The 18,918-nt window shown below is 50.9% G+C and overlaps 1 protein-coding gene across 4 annotated transcripts in view; it reads left to right on the forward strand.

The window, feature by feature from the left end:
* NACC2 (NACC family member 2, BEN and BTB (POZ) domain containing) overlaps nt 1–16,532 on the forward strand; it is a 23,556-nt gene extending 7,024 nt beyond the window's left edge. For 3 of the 4 annotated variants that reach the window (XM_014943034.1, XM_014943036.1, XM_014943037.1), the window contains exons 2-6: nt 1,022–1,948; nt 10,164–10,331; nt 12,918–13,023; nt 13,308–13,405; nt 15,924–16,532. In XM_014943034.1, the coding sequence (XP_014798520.1) occupies nt 1,084–1,948; nt 10,164–10,331; nt 12,918–13,023; nt 13,308–13,405; nt 15,924–16,423 (1,737 nt within the window). In that variant the 5' untranslated portion in view covers nt 1,022–1,083 and the 3' untranslated portion in view covers nt 16,424–16,532. Of the gene's footprint in view, nt 1–58; nt 150–1,021; nt 1,949–10,163; nt 10,332–12,917; nt 13,024–13,307; nt 13,406–15,923 lie in introns of those variants that run through there. The other variant, XM_014943035.1, reaches the window with a different exon arrangement.
* The last annotated feature ends 2,386 nt before the right edge of the window (nt 16,533–18,918 follow it).

Below are 18,918 nucleotides of genomic sequence, written 5' to 3' on the forward strand. Positions count from 1 at the left end.
GGGGGTTGGGGCTCCGGCGTCTGTGGGTGAATCCGCAGTGATTTGCTTCTCTGGAGTTCCTGTGCCCGGGCTGTGCTGACGGTACCTGCTCCGGGTCTGTGTCCTGCTTCGGTCGGGGAGAGGAGAGGAATTGTCCCCGTGTCCCAAAGGTACCGCCGCCCCGACCGAGCGGCCGTGCCGGGACGCGAAGCTGGAGCCGCCGTCGCATCCCCAGCCCCTTCGGTGTGAGGTGGCTTGGAGGGTCCCTAATCCCACCGGGACCCCTGGGGTTGGGGCGATGGGCTTTGGGGAGGCTGGGGCTCCCCCTGCCCCTCTTGGGATTTAGGGGAGAAAAATAGGAAGACAACTTGGTTGGCTGCGGCGCGTTGGGTTGTTTTATTGGGGCTCAAATATCTGGCTTAATTTGGAGATAAGCCTGGTTTTGTTGGAGGATAAATGTGTTGAGAAGGGGGGTTTAACTGTTGAAATGCTCCCTCTTTTCTGGTGCAAATGGGAAGATTGCTTTTCAAAGTGCTTTTTCCTGGGAGCTGTCGCTCCGGCAGAATCCTGTATTTATTTCAGGCAGAATGGCACATTGTTTTATAAATATCTTTTCTGTAGTTTCGACATAGCTGCTGGTTGTTGTGTTTCTTATATAATGCTACCCCGAGATCTGACTACCTTAACGTTTGCTCTTCTGTTCGCTCCTCTCCCATTACCCTTCAGATTTTCCTGCATAGAGTAAAGCCCCCCGGGGGAATAAATCAGTGGTGCTTATTTAAACAGACCACAACTTGAAAAAAAAAAAAAAAAAACTTGTATTTTTTGGCATATCCTTTGCCATCTACCAATAGCATTTCCGACGTTGTTTGAAAGCACTGATAAGTAATTTTTATAAGCGGTTGCTTTTCTGCCTGGGCTCTGGGAGCTTAGCTCTGAGCCTTTGATGTCGGGTGAGGTGGGTTCCTCTGCTGCTCCCTGCTTTGGTGAACCATCTAAAAACCGCTCTGTGCCTCTCTCCCTGCCTTCTCCCTTTTTTCAGATGTGCCCTACTTTGGATATTCCTGCATTGAATGTCTGAGGAGCTCCAGCCGATCCTGAGCCATGTCGCAGATGTTGCACATAGAGATTCCCAACTTTGGGAACACCGTTCTGGGCTGCCTGAACGAGCAACGGCTGCTGGGGCTCTACTGCGACGTCTCCATCGTGGTGAAGGGCCAAGCCTTCAAGGCTCACCGGGCGGTCCTGGCCGCCAGCAGCCTCTACTTCCGAGACTTGTTCAGTGGGAACAGCAAAAATGCCTTTGAGCTGCCGGGTACCGTCCCCCCAGCTTGTTTCCAGCAGATCCTCTCCTTCTGCTACACCGGGAAGCTGACCATGGCGGCGAGCGAGCAGCTGGTGGTGATGTACACAGCGGGCTTCCTGCAGATCCAGCACATCGTGGAGAAAGGGACGGACTTGATGTTCAAGGTCAGCTCTCCCCATTGTGACTCTCAGACCACCATGATCGAAGACCCCAGCTCGGAGCCCCAGAGCCCTTGCAACCAGCTGCAGTCGGCCTCGGCGCCCTACGTCATGTCCCCCTCCATGCCCATCCCGCTCCTCACCCGCGTCAAACACGAGAACCTCGAGCTGCAGGCGGCTGCCCTGCCCGGCCTGACCGGCAAACGGCCCCTCGAGCCCGGTGCCCGGGAGGGGACAGGCGGTGGTGGCCCCAACGCTGGTCCCCTGAAGCTCTCCCGGGTCTCCTACTACGGGATGCCCAACCTGGCCACCCTCATCCCCAACGTCCAGCAGGTCCAGTACTCGCAGGGGGAGCGGACGAGCCCCGGCGCCAGCAGCATTCCCACCACCGACAGCCCCACCTCCTACCACAACGAGGAGGACGAGGAGGACGACGAGGCGTACGACACCATGGTGGAGGAGCAGTACGGGCAGATGTACATCAAGTCCTCGGGAAGCTACTCTGGTAATGGACAGTCTCTCTCCTGGGGTTTTCTTGCACTCCTTCAGTGGTTGCTTGGTCCCTCTCCAGCCAGCACGGGTAGTTTTGGGGTTTCTTCATCAGGCTTTTGTCTTTGGGGACATCATTTGTTTATTTACGTCGTGCAGTGCATGTGGTGGGCTCATGCTGGTGTGTGGGTATGGCATGGGGAGGTCCCCCCGTGCCATCGTTCCTGGGCTGTGTCCCCACCTGAGAGGCCCTTTAGATAAGAGAGGCTGCGTCATCCACCGTGGTTGGCTTGGCCCTTTGCTTTTTTGGCTGAGGCTGCCAACAAGCAGCCTGGTGGGTACATGAGCCGTGCAGTCCCATGGTGGTGGCTGACCCTACCTGCCATGGGTCACCTGAGAGGGATGGCCATCCATGGGAAGGGAAGGGTCAGCCCTTGCCAGCCTGGCTGGGTTAGGTGGTTGGTCTGAGAGTTAGTCTTCAGCGAGGAGCGAGGCGTTTTCCTTCTTTACCTGTCTTTTAGAGTAAATTATATTTTTTTTAAATGATGAACAAATGACATTTGGAGGAAGGGAGAAAAACATCAAATAAATCATTGTCATAAATGTAAATTAGGAATATCTGCAAAAAGAAGATGGACTTTTATGCCCACTGCCTGAAGTGACCCCCTTGTCCTTTGCCAGCCTGGCCCAGTGCATTCCCTGCCACAAAGGGAAGAGCAATTTGGGGGCCTCTTAACAATATTTTGTTCCTCTGTTAGGTGAGTCCCTGGGCAGCCTAGAGAGGGGAGATGGATTCACTTGGGAGCTGGCTCAGCCCTGGGGTGGGCACAGGGGCACAAGCCCCCTTCCCACACAGGAGAGGGCTTCCTTGGGGGTGCACCCCCAGCCCCCAGGCACCTTGTGGGGCTCAGACCCTCTTGAGGAGCAGGGGAGGGGCACGGAGCAGGGGACTGAGGGCCGGAGGGGGACATTCCTGGTGGGGTCACTGGTGTCCCTGCATCCTGCCAGCAGCATCTCATGCGGAGGCTCGTCCTCGGTGCCGTGGCCTCCCCGTCGGAGCTGCAGGTGTGTGTGGCAGCAGCTTTGATCTGCAGGCTCTCCCCGGGGAGGGACATCTTCCCGCCGGCTCCGGCAGCGCGGAGCATCCTCTCGCCCGGAGCCGCTTTCCCGCTACAGCTCCGTGCTGAGACCGCCGGACTAACACTGCAAATATTTAACTCTGGTTTGTTGGAGAGCCTGGCATGCTTTCCTTAAAGCCATTTGGCTTTATTCTCAAGCAATGGAGAAGATTTGACAAATACGGCCTTTTTTTTGTTACCTAAAGCCAGGCTTTCCCTCGTACGGAGAACTGGCTCATCCCCATCCTGTCCCAGAGAGCAGGAGCCCAGCATCCCCTTGGCATCTCCTCCTGACAGGCAGCAAGCAGATAAGCAGTATTTTCCAAACGTTTCTACCGAGCCATGTACAAAAGAGGGGCAGCACACTGCTAGCAATGTGACTATTTTAATATTAGAAATATTTGCTGAGAAAAGCAGACAAGCCAGTTGTAGAAAATAAGCCTCCAAAGCCTGTCTGCTGTCCCTGCTGTGCTTCGAATCCCAGCGGTGGGTACCAGGTGGGAGAGGAGGAGCGGGATAAAGGGATGGGGACAGGGTTGGGGTCTCCTCCACGGTTGCCCACCCAGCAGGAGTGGGGCCCAGCTGCTGTTAGACCCAACAGAAATGGGGCTGTTTTCCCACCTGCTGGTTTTGGGTTTATTTTGCTTTGCGTTTCCCCGGGTAGAGCACACAGTGAGTGATGTGGGTTTGCGGGGCTGGTAGCAGTGTTCCTCAGAGCAATGGGATTATACCCTTGGCCACGGGGTTCTCCTTCACCAGCTCATGCAGTAACAACACCATAAATCCAGCTGGCGAGGGCAGGACCAGCCCTGGGATGGAGCAGGCAGCAGCTTCTAATACCAGGCGGTACCTAATCCTTGCCGTGTGGGAGCCATCCCAGTTTGAAAAGGGAGAATATGAGCAGCTTTCTTGGGTGTAACTGGAGATGCTGCAGCCATCCAGCCTCCCGTCGGAGCCGGGCATCCCACAGCAAAGTTTTCCTGCTTGGTTTCCATAGGGGGAAGACTAGAACCACGTCATGATGCTGAGGAGACAGGTCAGGAGCCCGGCGGTGCCCGGCCCCGCTGTAAGGCTCTAAGATACCACATTTCTGCTAAAATATCTCTTCCTCACCAGCACGTTTCAAGGGAGTTTCCTGTTTTAACCAAGCCAGCTATAGTGTCAGGCTTCCTGGAAAAGAGGGCAGAGAGAAAAAGAGATTAAAACAAAAAAAAATAAAACCTAAGCTATTCCATTATGGTTTGGACTTGTACAGCTAACTGTGTTTTAATTACTCGGGATAAACTGTACCCTCAAAAGGTGCAGAATAATAAAACCATAAGATGGAAGAGAGAAGCCAGCTAATCCTGCTCCTGGCATGTAGATCCTGACAGCCTTACAAAGGCCTGGGGGAGGGGGCAGCCCTTTAAAACAGTGATTGCCAAGGTTTCCAAGAGCCCTGCTTGTAAAAACAAAAACAAAGCCAAAGAAGAGCACAGCAGATGAAGCCCTGAATTTCAGAGAGGGTTAGTTTTTTATTCCTTCCTCCTTTTCCTCTGCTTTTTCCTTCCCCAGCTGAAGCACTGACTGAGCTAATGCTGGCGAGTGCGTGGTGGGACGCTGGTGGCTGATGCTCTTTGCTTCCCTGGAGCATCACTTGCCTTGAGCATCACCTTGAGCATCTGCTCGAGGACAGAGGAAGATGCGTGGTAGGACCCCCTGAGCAAAGAAGGCATGAAGCCTTTTCTTACCCCAAGGCTGTTTTTTTGTTATTTATTTTTTGTTCACCCTTTTTTATAGTCAGAACCACATCAAATCTCCAAAGGTGGGATCAGATAAACATCTCCAAAGTCAGAACTGGAGGGACAAGGACTCTGTGATCACCTTGGCCAAGGGTTTGATGGTGGTAGAGGGAGCGAGGAGAAGGTCTTGTTAAACCATGTGCTTCCTTCAGTGGTGGCACTGGTGTGATGAACCAGGACAAGTGTTGGACTGAGAAAGAAAGAGTGGATAAATGAAAGGATAAGCCGAATCCTGAGCACGGGCCAGTGGGAGGGTTAGATTTAGGTGTCAGCAGAGAGAGGGGCAGCTTGCAGAGGGATGGAGGAAAAGGTGCATTGGCTCCCACTGGCCATCTTTGGTGGCCAGAGTGTCCCTGCTGTCATCCCCTGGCCCGCCTGCTGCTGTGACCGGTTGGGAGCATCGCCGTAAAATGGCTCCTTATTCTGTAACTAGGTCTGGTTGTGGAGAACATGTGGGCCTTGAGGACACCAGTGAGACTTAATGAGGTTTCTAGCATCCGATGCGAGGAATGCACAACTCCAGAAAATATTAAACAAAAGCCAAGTATTTTTATCCCTGTTAATTACAGCGTCGTGGGCCTGATCTGAAGTGGGTTTCAGCAGGACTTGCAGATGCTCGGCGTTTTTCTGCACTGAACCGCGTTCTTGTCAGTCAGCTTGCTGCTCAGCAGATGCACTTAATTGGATTTTGACAGGCGCAAGTGAAGTTGCGCGAGGGTCCGTCCTCCTTCCCTGCTCCTGCAAGATTCCTCCTCTCCATCTGCAGGGGAGAGGAGAAATCTTTATGCAGCAAATGGCTGGAATGTGGAAGCCGGACTTGAAAGTTATGAAATCCCGAACTGACAAGAGCACACTTCATTAAAAATTCATCTAAAATAGCCATTATAGAACAGTTGTGGTAATTAGCTGAGAGAATAGGTTTTTTTTTTTTTCTCTCCTGGCCTCTCGATTCCTGACAGTAAGGAAAGAGGGCAAGCAAGGAACAACCCAGAATGCGTAATGAGCGGCTCCGGCGCAGCATCCCGACCCCAGCCTGGGAATGCTGCGCTGCAGCGACGTAAATCACGGCGCCCGAGAAGCTCAGCCCTAATAAAGCAGCTGCTTCTAACTGCAGGAAGGGGGATCTGACGCTGGAAACACCGGGGCCGGGTCTCACACCACGCTGTGCACGGGGGGATGCTCGCCAGCAGAGAGCCAGGGGTTTTTTTAAGGAAGAAAAAAAAAAAGAAAAAAAATATAATTTCTTCACCAGAGCACTTTTCCTTTGGCTTTTTGCTGCTGGAAGCGCCGCCGTGTGCCGCTGGAGCCCGGCGTGGGGAGCGGGGGTGCTGAGCTGTGGGATGAAGGCAGAGCCCCCCGCGCCGGGGACACGCAGCCTCTGGCCTTTTTTGGCGTTAAACTTCCAGTCCCCGGTTTCCTCACCGTCAAACACACAGATGTTTAATTTTAGGCTGGCAGATGTTTCACTCCTGGCTGAGATCTGAAGCGAAGGCAAGATAGAGGGGTATTTATAAACCAGTAATATTTTTCCTATACTAATTCCAGATTACCTCCCTGTATAAATAGGTCACAAATCAAATCTCCGCATTCCAGTGCGTTGTTATAAATGTACTATTTGTAAAACGTAAACTATCCCTGTTGGGACTGTATCATCTGTCTGTCCTGCAGTGCGTGCGTGTGTCCTCTGTGGTCCAGGTTTACGTCGACAGGCAGATGCTGGCGATGCCGGGGCTGGAGCAGGGATGCTATTTTTGGGGCAGTCCCACTGCCAGTGGAAAATAGGCTAATGGGATAAAAATGTTTGTAAAATGTTGCTGTTTAAATGAAAATTCTTGCCTTGTAGAGAAGAGGGGAGAATCATCCCTGTGTTTGCCTGCGTGGTGACTAGGGGTGGAGCAGGTGGAGGTGGTTTTGTAGCCCTTGTGGTGGCCCAGGGCTCGTGACTTGTGGTTCCACGTTGGGGCTCTGTAAACGTTAGCTTTTGGGTGAGGGCCCCAGTCTGATCTTTCTGCGTCTCAAAAATCTCATTCCTAAAATGGAAATAGTTGTTTCTTACCCACGGGAGTATGTGGAAGTTGATATGCAGTGAATGGTCAGGTGGGTTTTAGGGACAAGGAGGACACGTGTCCCCAGCATCACACGCAGCAGTGGAGCAGTGGTAATTCCAACAACTCCAGCTTTCCTCCGAGCTCACAGACTGGTGAGTTGGTTTGAGGTTGCTTTTTCAACCAGAAAAACCAGGATATTCCCCATTTTGGACTACTTGTTGCCAGCTGCAGCATCCATGGAAGTTTGAGAGGAAAGCATATATCTGGATAAATAAAATACACCAGCATTTGGCTGGCAGCTCTCGTTGCTTCCTCTGTAATGATTTCCTGCCCCTCTCCGCTGGCTGGTAGGCTCCTTTCTTGGTCGGGAACAAAACTGTATTAAACAATACTTCACATTGTTTGCCCTTTCATTCAAAGGGAAGGAGCCGCTGCCCTCTGAAGATACAAATTAATTAGAAGCGAATACTATCCTGTTCTTCAGAGCATAAAGGCCAAACAGACTGGCTTTCTTTGAAAACATGGGACCAAAGTGGCTCTTGTATCCTGCTTCTTTACATAACCGATTGCTATCTGCTGAATTGAGGTGGCACTGAAAGGCCTAAATCTTCAGCCCTTTTTGTTTAGTATCCTTGAATTTGTGCTAATGCTTTAGTGGAAACAAAGTCCAAAAAACTGATTCATGCCCGTGTTTAATAAGAGATTTATAGACAGCGAGCCAGCAGGACAGATGTAACCGAAATAGAATAGTGGATTGAGTTACACTTGGGCTTTTTAGCCCAAATTTTAGTCTGGTTTATGAAGCGTTTGGTTTCACGGGAAGAAATGTAAACTTTCTCTGCCAGTTTTTAGGGGATGATGAATATCGTGGGCACTTTTGACCTGAGTCATTAATTAAAAGTAAAAATGAAATATTAAAAATGCAGTTTTACACACCCTGGGCAGATCATCGTGCTTCCGATGGTTTTCCTGCTCCGGCCGGGCAGCTGAAGCAGTGGCTTCATGGAGAACCTGGCACTGATGAGCTGCCTGCAATTAGCAGGAGCCCCATGCACGGGCACAACCTCATCCTCACCTGTCCTGACCCCCAGCGGTTCAGGGACACGCATTTAGCACAGAAATCTCTTGCCAGATGATGTTTTACCCCTAATAACATGCACCTGCCTTTCATTGCCGCTATTGGAGATGGTAGGGTTGGGTTGGGTCAAGTCAGGTAGGACAGGACAGGACATCCCAGTCTGGTTTCTGGGATTTACCAGCAGAACGATAGCTCATACGAGGTGTGTATAATTTTACCTGTTAGCTCAGCCTGTGTGTGATGTGCAGGGGACTCCAGGAGGGAGCTGATGGTGGTGTCCTCCATCCCTGCTCCTTCCTCTGCCCTGGACATTTGCATTTATTTTGCAGTGCCTTGTGCTGCCCTGGTGAACAGATCCTGCCGTGCCAGGGCCAGACAGCCTGGGAAGGAGAGCAGGGTGGTCCCTCCCTGGGTGTTGTGTCCCCCAGACCTCGTGCTCATTTGCTTTTGATTTGTTTAAGCTGGAAAAAAAATAGTAGCATTTAATTGGATGGACTCTGCTTATCGCTCTTGGGAAGCACCCGAAATACAGCAGGTCTTTGAGATGCTTCCTCTGTGTGAGCAGAAGATGAGTCCCCTCTCTGAGGAGAAGGTGCCTGGATGCTTGGGAAATATTTCAGCTGGAGAAAATTCTGTGTGTGAATGGGGCTGCCCATCACCACGCCACAGCCCTGCCAGTTTGCACGGAAAATGGGGTGGTGCTGGCAGGAGAAGGTAGTTTGAAAACATTACGTGAGTTGGGCTGATGGTTTTGGTCCTTCAATCACCGGAGGAAGCGCTGCTCATGCAGCTCCAGGAGCAAAGGAGCATCCTCATGGTGTCCCGATTTTTTGGGGAAGGAGGGAGGGATGCGGGTGGGGATGCTCCAGCCCCGTGCCTGCCAGAGGATGCCATGGCACAGCCCGGGGCATGTCCTACTTAGAACACTGCTCCCATTGTGCGGGGGCCGTCCCTCCGCCGTTACTGCAGCAACAAGTCTGCAAAACTTGTTATTTTATCTCCAGAGTAGTGGAAAAGTGTCCCCCAGAACGCCGAAATAACCGCAGGAAAAGGCACCTCTCCAGTAGGAGACATTTTGGGTTCAGAAATGCCAATATGCTGAGTTTTGGCGTTTTTTTTCCTCCTCTCTGTATCCACAGATGTTAAAATCAAACCCCGCTCTGAGCTTCACGCCTGGCACTTGCCACGTTATCAGCCATTTTTGGGGAAAGAGATGGATCGTTGGTGAGCTGGGCTGAAACTCAGGGTTTTTAACTGCTCCCACTGTGTCCCAGTGCAGCTGGAGTTGATGTTCACCCATGTCAGCCCTCTCTTCCTGTCAAAAATAGTAATCTTAAGCAAGCCTGTGGACTTGCACTGTAAATGTGCTTTAGAAAGCAAATCCTGGGTGTGCTCACAAGAGCCAGACTTGCCCGATGCTGGTACAGCTCAGTACTTCCAGCTGTTGGATGTTAATGGTTGCTGATGGGCAGTGGTGGGCTCTGGGGATGGGGGCAAGTCACAGCTGTGTCCTGGCAAAACTCAGTAACTGGGTTTTGAAGCCACAGCCCAGTGACGTTTTTTGGCTCATTGGCTGGGGTCTCTGTTGTTATTGAGAGGAAACGTTAGCCTGCAAAAGGCAGAGTAAGAGAAGGTGAGTTGGAGCTTGCAGGAGGTAGCTGGTGGGTGCCATCCTCAGGTGACCTTTCTCGGTGCAGGGGGTATCTGCAGAGTCTGACTTAACTTCAGCAGGAAAAAAACATCAAGTGATGTAGTTACGGTGCTGATACAGGTATTTACCAAACCTGGGCAATTTATTGCTTGTTTTAGAACCCCCTGGTGAAGGAACCTGCCGTTCTTCTGGGAGTGTTTGGGGAAGCCAGCTCCGGGTGCTGCACTTCTAGAATGATGCCAGCTGTGCAGAGTTGTCTGTTTTCATAAATGATTAACTTAGGAAAAGTTAAAGCGTAATTAGATTCCAAGATTCCCTCTCACAGAACCCAAGTGCATGTATGAGATGGCTGTGGTAGGTGGTGGGGGAGACTGGGAGATCTTCCCATGCTGTCAGGTGGCATCTGCCCTGTGGTCGATAGCCCCGGCGAAGGGTTTACTTCTGGAGGGAAGAACACTTGCAAGAGCTATGTGAAAAAGTAAAAAACTCTCCTTCTGTTCATGTTGTGCCTGGGTAATAAACTGCTTTAATGGTTTTCCCTTTTAATTTTTCAAGTTGCTCAAGAGAAGCCAGAGCAGATCCCACTGGAGAACCGCTCCTGTGTCCTCATACGACGGGATCTGGTTGCTCTCCCAGCCAGTCTTATCAGTCAAATCGGATACCGTTGCCACCCAAAACTCTACTCAGAGGGAGATCCTGGAGAAAAACTTGAGCTCGTTGCAGGTAATGAGGGGGTAAATGTCTTTGCTTGAGGGTGCCTGGGATCACTGATGTTTTCCTCCTTGAAATGGGTCCTTCATCTCGTTTGCACCGTTGCTGGAGTCGTGCATCTTGTGTGCCCTTGCTGTGTCTTTCTGGATTATTCATCACCAATCACCTTTTTAGAAGTTCTGAGTTTCCTTTAATTTGCTGATAGAAAAATGTGTCATTAACAGGATTTATTCAATTGAATTAATTTAGCATTTTAATTGAATTCTCCAGCTTGTGTTCTTCCTGATTGGTGTGGGCTGCATCGCAATTGTGTTTTGATTTAGATGCACAGATCCCAGGAAAAAAAAAGACCAAACAAAAAAACTCATTGCATTGTAGGATTTACAAAGCAATGGAGATAAAATTTGTGTCACTGATCAAGCTTTGAAAAACCTATAGAAGTTTTTTTAAAATTTGGGGGTGTTACTCAACCGTGCAGTGCTGCAGTGGGAAGGAAGAGAAGGAATCTGTTTGGGTCCTTTCTTCTCTCTTTATTTTCAGTTTTGGGGATATTTGCAGTATTAGGAGAATTCACTACTCTATAAAGGATTTATGGCCAACTTGAGGTGGAAGATGCAATGGTTAGATGTGCTTAGATGACTTGATCTTTGTACGACAGCCCCTACCTGCTGCCCAGGCGGGGAGGGTTAATTAATACCTGTAAAGCCCTCGGTACAAAAAGAACACGTGGCAGCGCAATCAATGCAAATCAGTTGTCTTTTCTTTCTGGTCATTTATCTCTTGGTGAGTAGCCTGATTTTATTTTCAGTCTGTAGAAGGAATCTGAATTTCAGGGGAAGCCCAGAAAGGTTTCCATCTGATGGAGGACGGGTCTTTGATGGGAGGCAGGAGCGAAACGCACACGCTGTAACACAGCGCACAACCACAAGTATTTATTTTGTATCTGGAATATTCATTTTGTGCCCATTTACATTTTATGTGAGACTTCTTAAAACCATCAAGTGGTGCAGGTTATTTTCACAGTGAGAGCTGCAAATTGGCTCGAGGCAGCTCTGCTTGATTTACATTTTTCAATCTGGAAAAAAAAAAAAGAAGTAGATTAATATCTCTAACCGATAGTGGCTGCCTCGGTTATTTTTTATTTATTAAAGTGAAGTTACCCTCGGTAGCGTCTGGCGTTCCCTCTGATGGCTTATCTCTGAAGAAAGCTGATTCCTGTCTCAAACCTGGTGAGACCTGAGCTGGGGCTGACCCCGGGGCATGCAGGAAGGTCCCGCAGCAAAAGTTTTCCTCAACTCTCCTTTCTGAGGGTTCTCCTTTTGTCTCTGATTATTATTTTTTTTTTTAATGCCGTAATGGATTCTGCAGACTTCAGCAGCTCTCTCTGCGAGAGGGTCTTCAGCAAGCCCTGCAGTTGTCATAATACATCTATTGCCTGCAAGAGGGGCTTCAGCAAGCCCTGCAGTTGTCATAATACACCTATTGCCTGCAAGAGGGGCTTCAGCAAGCCCTGCAGTTGTCATAATACATCTATTGCCTGCAAGAGGCAGGACCTCTGGGATCTGGAGCCGTTATTGCCCTTTCCAGGGCAGGAGCAGTGGCCCGGGTGCGCGCGGTGGCAGCTGCCTGCCCCAGGCAGGGGGTCGGGCTGAGGATGCTGCTGCCCAGTGGCACCTCTGTCTTCATCTGGGAGATCAGGGGATGATCATCTCTAGGCTTTCCTAGAAATCCAGGAGGTCATTTTATTTCTCCGATAGGCGTTTTTGTATCTTGAGAACAGAGCGTGTTCTGGATCCAGATATGACCCGTTATTTAATCTTAATTAAAAGCAAATACCAAAACCCTCTCCTCTAACAATAGACTTGAAAACCAGGATAACCCCCCCCTGCAAGCCCCGGCCGAGGCGGGAGCGGGTGGGTCTGTGTGGAAAGTGGAAGGGTTTGATGAGAGCCCTGCGGCAGAAGCGCTGCCAAACCCCTGCACGTGTAGAGCCGCGCTGGCAGGGGCTCCTTTTTCTTCCCGAGAACATCCTCAAAGGCAGGGTATCTCAAAGTCAGCAGTTCCTGTGCATTAGAAGGAAAATTCCCTCCTCACCAGCAGTATCAAGAGGTAATGGGCTGGGATTTTTGGAAAGCCTTAGATGTGTAGGGTAAGCGAGGACCTTTCCTGTGTTAGATGGGTTTTTTTTTTTCCTTTCTTTCCAGTTGCATGTTCTGCGATCCTTCACCTGAGAAAAGAAAAGGCCAAGTGGATTGGGGTTTTCTTCCTTCAGAAAGAATAAATAATCTGCTCTGTACATAGAAAATCACAGAGTAAAGCCTTGCCCTGTGTGTCTCTGAAAAAAAAAAATAAAAATATTTCATTTTACTTCCTTTCTGTAATGACAAAATTAGGAATTATTATTAGCTGGGCTTTTCTTTTCTGTGATAACAGCCCCTGCTGGACTTGTCCAACAATCCTGCCATCCTTGTTGGGCTTCTGCAGCAGCGGGTGAGGAACATGGGGCCTCCTGCCTCATCCCAGCGCGGGGCTGCCCGGGGTGGTGCTGGTGATGAGGTGAGGGTGTAATTCTGACTTCTCCCTCTCCAACCCTTCCAGGCTCGGGGGTTTACATCACCCGGGGACAGCTGATGAATTGCCACTTATGTGCTGGTGTCAAACACAAGGTCCTCCTGAGACGTCTTCTGGCCACCTTCTTTGATCGGTATGTCCACTTGCTCCTTGTGCCCGGGGGATTCCATTTATTTTCTGGTGTTTTAACCACGTTACTAGATAATGTATCACAAGTCCTTCACCCTCCGTGTGCGCTACAGTGATTTCTCTGCTTTTTCTCAATGATGCTTGAACCTGAGCACCAGGTTTTCCAATTCCTTGCCTTAAAATCGTGCAGCGTGGTGATCCCTCTGTAAGAACCTGGAGGGAAGAGGTCGGGGCACAGCTGTCCCTTGGGGTCCCCCCTGTAAGGATGTTCCTTTGCCTTTCTTGCAGGAACACGCTTGCCAACAGCTGCGGAACTGGAATCCGGTCCTCCACCAGCGATCCCAGCAGGAAGCCCCTGGACAGCAGGGTTCTTAATGCAGTCAAATGTAAGGAGAGAGATTTATCTCTGCTCTGTGGGAACAGCGTGGGGAGAGCAAAGCCAAAACCTGAGCAGGGAAGGCCATCTCTGTCGTGTAATATGGGAACTACATATGGTGAAATTAGGGTATAGGAAAATTAATTTATTCTTGGTTTGCATCATTTTGGGGGGAGCTGAGGTGAATTTATTATATATTTTTTTAATTTGTTTGGCAGTATCTTAAGCTAAACCATTATTGCTACTTGACTGTTTTGCTATATTTCAAAGCACTGATTTCGCAGTTAATTATTTTATTGATAGGTGCTCTAAGAAGGAAATCAAAACTGTGTTTCTGGCAACATTCGGAGTTTGATACCACTGGAACAGCCCATCTCTGGGGGTTGGCTTTGGTGTTCCCAGGCTCTGGCTGGGATTAGGATTCATCCCAGTGCAGGGCTCTGCCGAATCCCCGGGTTTGTGGGAGCAGAGTGTCCATCTCCCAGAGACACCCCACAGACATCTCTGGAGGGTGCTGGCCCTGCGGTGCCCAGGAGCAGCCGTGCTGTGCCGTGTCCTGGGCTTTTGGGGTAGGAAAACACACCAAAATTCAGCAGTAAATGGTCCCCCAGGACCCAGGGAATCAGCCCTGGTAGCGTGGGAGGATCTGCTCCATCTCACTGGCAGCCTTTCTGTCAGGTTTGCAGTCTATTTCCTTGAATATATTTTGTAGAAGTTTGGTGTGTTTTTGTTTTTTTTTTAAATACATAAAATGGGAGCCTTACTGCAAATAATTGCCTTTTTAAAAGATTGCATAAAACAACAGGAGCTTTTGTTTTTTATGGTCTGAACTCCACACACAGTTATATGCTGCTGGGCAAGTCAGTCTGTCTGTCTGTCTGTCTGTCTGTCTGTAGAGCCACTGGGCTCTGTCTCAGAGCTGGGGGTACCAAAGGTTCCTCTGTGTAATGTCCCTTCTGCTGCCCCACAGGTAAGACCCCCATATCTGCAGGATTTTCCAGCCCCCCAGCTTTACCCAGGGCTGGGATGGGCAGGGCTGGCTTTTCCGCTCTGCCTCTTTTTGCCCAACACCTGGCGTTTGCACAAGAAAAGGAGAGTTTTGTTACTTCCATGGAGGTAGTTTAACTATTCAGGCAGGCACCAGGGGGAAACAGGTCAATTACTTGGCTATTGCAGGCACCCCTGAATACAAGGAAGGTGCTGTGGGACAAAAGGTGCCTGCTGGTGAGTGAGGACCTGGGTGGTGTAGGAAGCCCTGGTGGGTTAGTGAAGCCCTTTTATACAGTGATACACGGTGGAAAGCAATGTGTTCCCTCACTGGATTCTGGATGGTAGATCTTTATGTAAATATTATTGCGCAGGAAAATGAAACTCTAAGCAAATTTTTTTTTTTTTTTTTTTAAGATTAGGAAGATAAATCTTTCCTCTCCCTAATTGCTGCTGTGCTGCTGAACTCCAGGGGCCGTCCAGCCGCCCTCTGAGATCTGTAGTGTGTGGAGAAAAGGGATGAAATGGCAGATGTTCAATACAGAAAGAGAAAATCACTAAACTGTGCTGTTGGTTCTTGCCCATAGCTTGTGCGTGGTGCTCTCCTGAGCCCTCCTGGAGAGCCCTGGGTCTGGACCTTCCAGCCTTGGTCCTTGCTGAGGCTTGCAAAGGGTTTCAGAGGTTGGAAAGGCACCACTGTCCAGTGATGGTGCCTGTGGCATGATGTGATGTGTCAGCATATAGGGTAGCTTCTTACTGCTTGAATTTTACCCTGTGCAAACTTGGGTATTTTGTTGGTAATTGCTGATAATTGCTCATGGTGGCAGTTCCTTGGGTGTTGGTCCATAACATCAGGTGCTTGGCTTCAGTGGAGGAGCAGCTGAGGTGTTGCTGGGCTTCTGCAGGGCACGTGCCAGCTGATGTGCTGCTGATGGGACACTGGAGCAGCCACACTGGCCGGGCTGGTGGTCCATGCAGTGCTGGTTGGCCCTGGGGTGGCCAGCACGAGGTGTGGGGCAGGCAGAGGATGGTCCTTTGGGCGATCTCCTCTGCTCGGTCATGAGCAGCTCTGGCATTTTCCAGCCCCGTGGCTGTGCCTGCACCACCGTGGTTTTAAGGGCCATTCGTGGATCTACTGTTGAGGAGTTTGTGTTGAATTTTTCCGTGTCCATCTCTGCTTTTGGCTGTCCCTGCATGCTGTGGCCTTGGGTGCTGCACCCTGGCTGGAGGCTGGGTCCTACAGGCAGGAGCCTGGGGCTCGTTGGGTCCCCGAGGAGTGAGTGGTCCTTCTCCAGCCCCCTTCCCTATGCCACCTGGGATTGTTATGCCTTCTGGTTTTGTCTTTTCTTGGTTGTGTCTGTCTCGAGCTGAGGAGTCCTTATCCATAAGTCTCTCCTTGGGAGAGCTCTGGCCCGTGGTTGAACCTCCTCTCTGTGGCATCAGCGGCACGGTCTCTCCGCCGGGGCAGAGGCTGCGATGAGGCAGCCACCTGTGTGTTGCTTTCTCTGAATCCTCAGCTCTGTGTATCCCTGTCTTTGCAGTGTATTGTCAGAATTTTGCCCCGAGCTTTAAGGAAAGCGAGATGAATGTTATAGCAGCCGATATGTGCACCAACGCCCGCCGGGTCCGCAAGCGCTGGCTGCCGAAGATTAAGTCCATGCTGCCAGAAGGGATGGAGATGTACCGCACGGTCATGGGCTCCACCACAAACAGTGTCCCCTTGGATCCTGAATTCCAGCCCAACACTGCTCAGGTCTTTGAGCAGCGAATCTATGCAGAAAGGAGGAGCGATTCGGGAACTATAGTAGCCTTGAGAACTAACACGGTGAACGTAGAGCTAAGCAATGGATCCAACCAGTCCTTCGAACAGAGCGAGGATGCCGAAGGGGCTGGCTCTGTGATACAGGAGGCAGCTGCCACAGATGCTCTGGCATCGGATACCCAAAGCACTCCCCAACCTTTTGAACAAGGTTCGGGCTCCTCCAGCCGGCCCGAAACTCCCGTGAGAAGACAAGATGGTACTTTCGGAGGGACTTTATAAAGAGAGCAAACGTTTCGTGACCTATAAGGGATCTGTAATACTAAAGCTGCTTGCATGCATTACTAATACGAAACAAAAAAATGTGATCAAGCCACTTACCTACTGAACTGCTACTGTTGCCTGAAAAAAATGTGATTTTTATTCTGCTTGTATTTAAAATTTATGAAGGAAATAATCGCATTCGTTATACTGTAAACGACTAGGTCTGTGGCGACCTACTTAAAAAAAAAAAAAATATTGGGCTCCTTTTTTGATATTCCTGAGGTTAGTCTCTAAGATTGTAGCTTTTTCTTTTTTTTTTTTTTCTTTTTTGTTTCGTAAAGCCATCGTTAACCTTGTCCTCTAATGAAAGTTTTACCGTCACTTAACAGGAAAGCGAGGTGTGTTAGGGAAGAGGTGCTGTGACTGGCGACGTGTGTCTCTAGCAGAAGGGCTCTAGCCAAGTGGGACAGGGTGGGGGGAGATGGTCAAAGGCCTCTGGTGTGGGAGGGGAGCCCCTTTGCCGTGGGTGCTGTGGGGCAGGCTGCAGTGGGGCAGGCTGCTGTGGCGCCCGGTGCCTGGTTGGGGGCTCGGTGCCGTTGTCTCGGGGAGTTTTTTTTCCCCTTTTCCCTGGAGCAGGGATGGTTCCGTGGGAGGTCAGGCTTGCACGTGTCAGGAGGACTGCGTGGGATGCAGGTGGAGACCCTGGCCGGCGTAGTGGTTGTTGTCGGGTTGTTTTGGGGTTGTTTTGATTTTTTTTTTTTTTTTTTTCCCCAACACGGCTGGGTTTTGGGTTTGGTTTTCTCTCTCCCTCCCTCCCAGCGACTCCTTTTCGTTTCCTTGCACCCCTACATCACCCGCTCCCTGGGTGAAGGGGCTGGGGTCACCCCGCTGCACCCCATCGCCTCGGGGCAACGGGGTGTCCAGCAAACGGGCCAAGTCTGGGGGCCACCCCCTCAGCCACTCGTGAAGGGCTTTGGAGAGGAGTCTGAGCAGGGAAAGTGGGGTGTCCTTACTTGGAAGGACACGGAGCTCTTGGGGTCAGTTCCCAGCAGCATCCGCACCAGGAGCATCTGCTGGTGTGTGGGGCTCACCCCCCATCCCCTCCCTCCTCCCCAGCCAGCCAGGCTCTGGCTTGGTAATAATTTGGAGTGTATTGGATGCAAAATTGGTTTTAAAAAAAGAAAAAAAAAACAAAACCTGTTTTTGTGCCCTTCTATGAAGAGGCTCTGGAGGGGAGGAAGCGTTTCACCCCTTGCTCATCCTCCAGACAGGCCCTCCTGGGGAAAAGCCCAATGTGAGGTGTTTGTTGGGTTGGTTTTTTGGTTGAACACTGATATCCCCAGGCTTTGTGTTGGCTTTGGTGGCCCTGGCTGGCCTCAGCTCGGTGGTGCTGGCATAGGATGGGGACCCACAGGTGCCCCTGGAGCCTGGTTGGGCAGTGGGTGCCAGCTCACCCCCTGGTCGCTGCTTCCTGCCCGTGGAGGGCAGAAATCCCCCCAGAAATCCCCAAAAGGGACCGTCACCCTCCTTGCAGCCCCAGTTCCCTGGGATGCTGCCACCGGGCAGGGGGATGCCAGGGCCAGGGTGCCCCCCGAGGGATGGGGGCAGTGAGGTGAAAGCCAAGTATGGCTTTTCTTTTCTTTTTTTTTTTTTGGCTTTTTTAATTCTTATTTTTACTGTGAGTAAACGGCCTGCTTTAATGATCTTCACAGCTTGTTCTTTAACAAGTGTGGGACTATGGACAAGCACGAGGTGCCCCGAGAGTCACTTTTGGAGGCCACGGCGGCCGCGCGCTGCTTCTCTCTCCTGCTTGGGTTCCTGAGTCCGGACGGTGCTTTGCTCAGGGTTTTCTTCCTTCTTTGTATTTCCATTGGGAAAGGGGGAGAGGGAGGGGGAAGAGGATAACCCAACTTTTTTTGGCCCTTGGTTTTGTTTTCTTCGATACTTGAAGCGGTTTGGGTGTTTTTTTTTTGGCGTGGGAATAACAGAGCCGTCCGGCGCTTCTCCTCTCCCACTGCTCCTTGCCCTGAGAAAAAAAAAAAACAAAAAACAAAAAAAAAAGAAAAATAATCAATGATGGGGTGGTTTTGCCCTCACGTCTTGCACGGTTCTGCGGATTCTTGGCGTGGCTTGGCTTGGGTGATGGTGACGGCCCGGCCCGGGTGCCGTGCGGGCGGTGGTGCGATGAGCAGGGCACGAGATGCTCCAGGGAGGGGGCCAGGGGCTCTATTTGCACTTTACCCACGTCAGCAGAGAAAATTCATGCTCTTGGCAAAGCCCGGAGCTGGCACGGCTCATCCCCGGCCCGCGGGAGGAGGACAAACCTGAGCAGGGGGGACCAGAGAGCTGAGCTTGGGGTGGGCTTCTTCCCCGGCTGGCCCCGAGGAGATGGAAGGGGCAGTTCTTTGGCCCTGGGGGTGTCCCCATCCCCACAGGAGTGGCTGCTCCGGGGCAGAGTTGCTGGGATTTGGGGGGGTCAGGTTTGGCTAAGGACCAACCCCCCCCCCCCCATC

Source organism: Calidris pugnax, unplaced genomic scaffold, assembly GCF_001431845.1.
Source record: "Calidris pugnax isolate Ruff unplaced genomic scaffold, ASM143184v1 scaffold102, whole genome shotgun sequence".
NCBI classification, from domain to species: domain Eukaryota; kingdom Metazoa; phylum Chordata; class Aves; order Charadriiformes; family Scolopacidae; genus Calidris; species Calidris pugnax.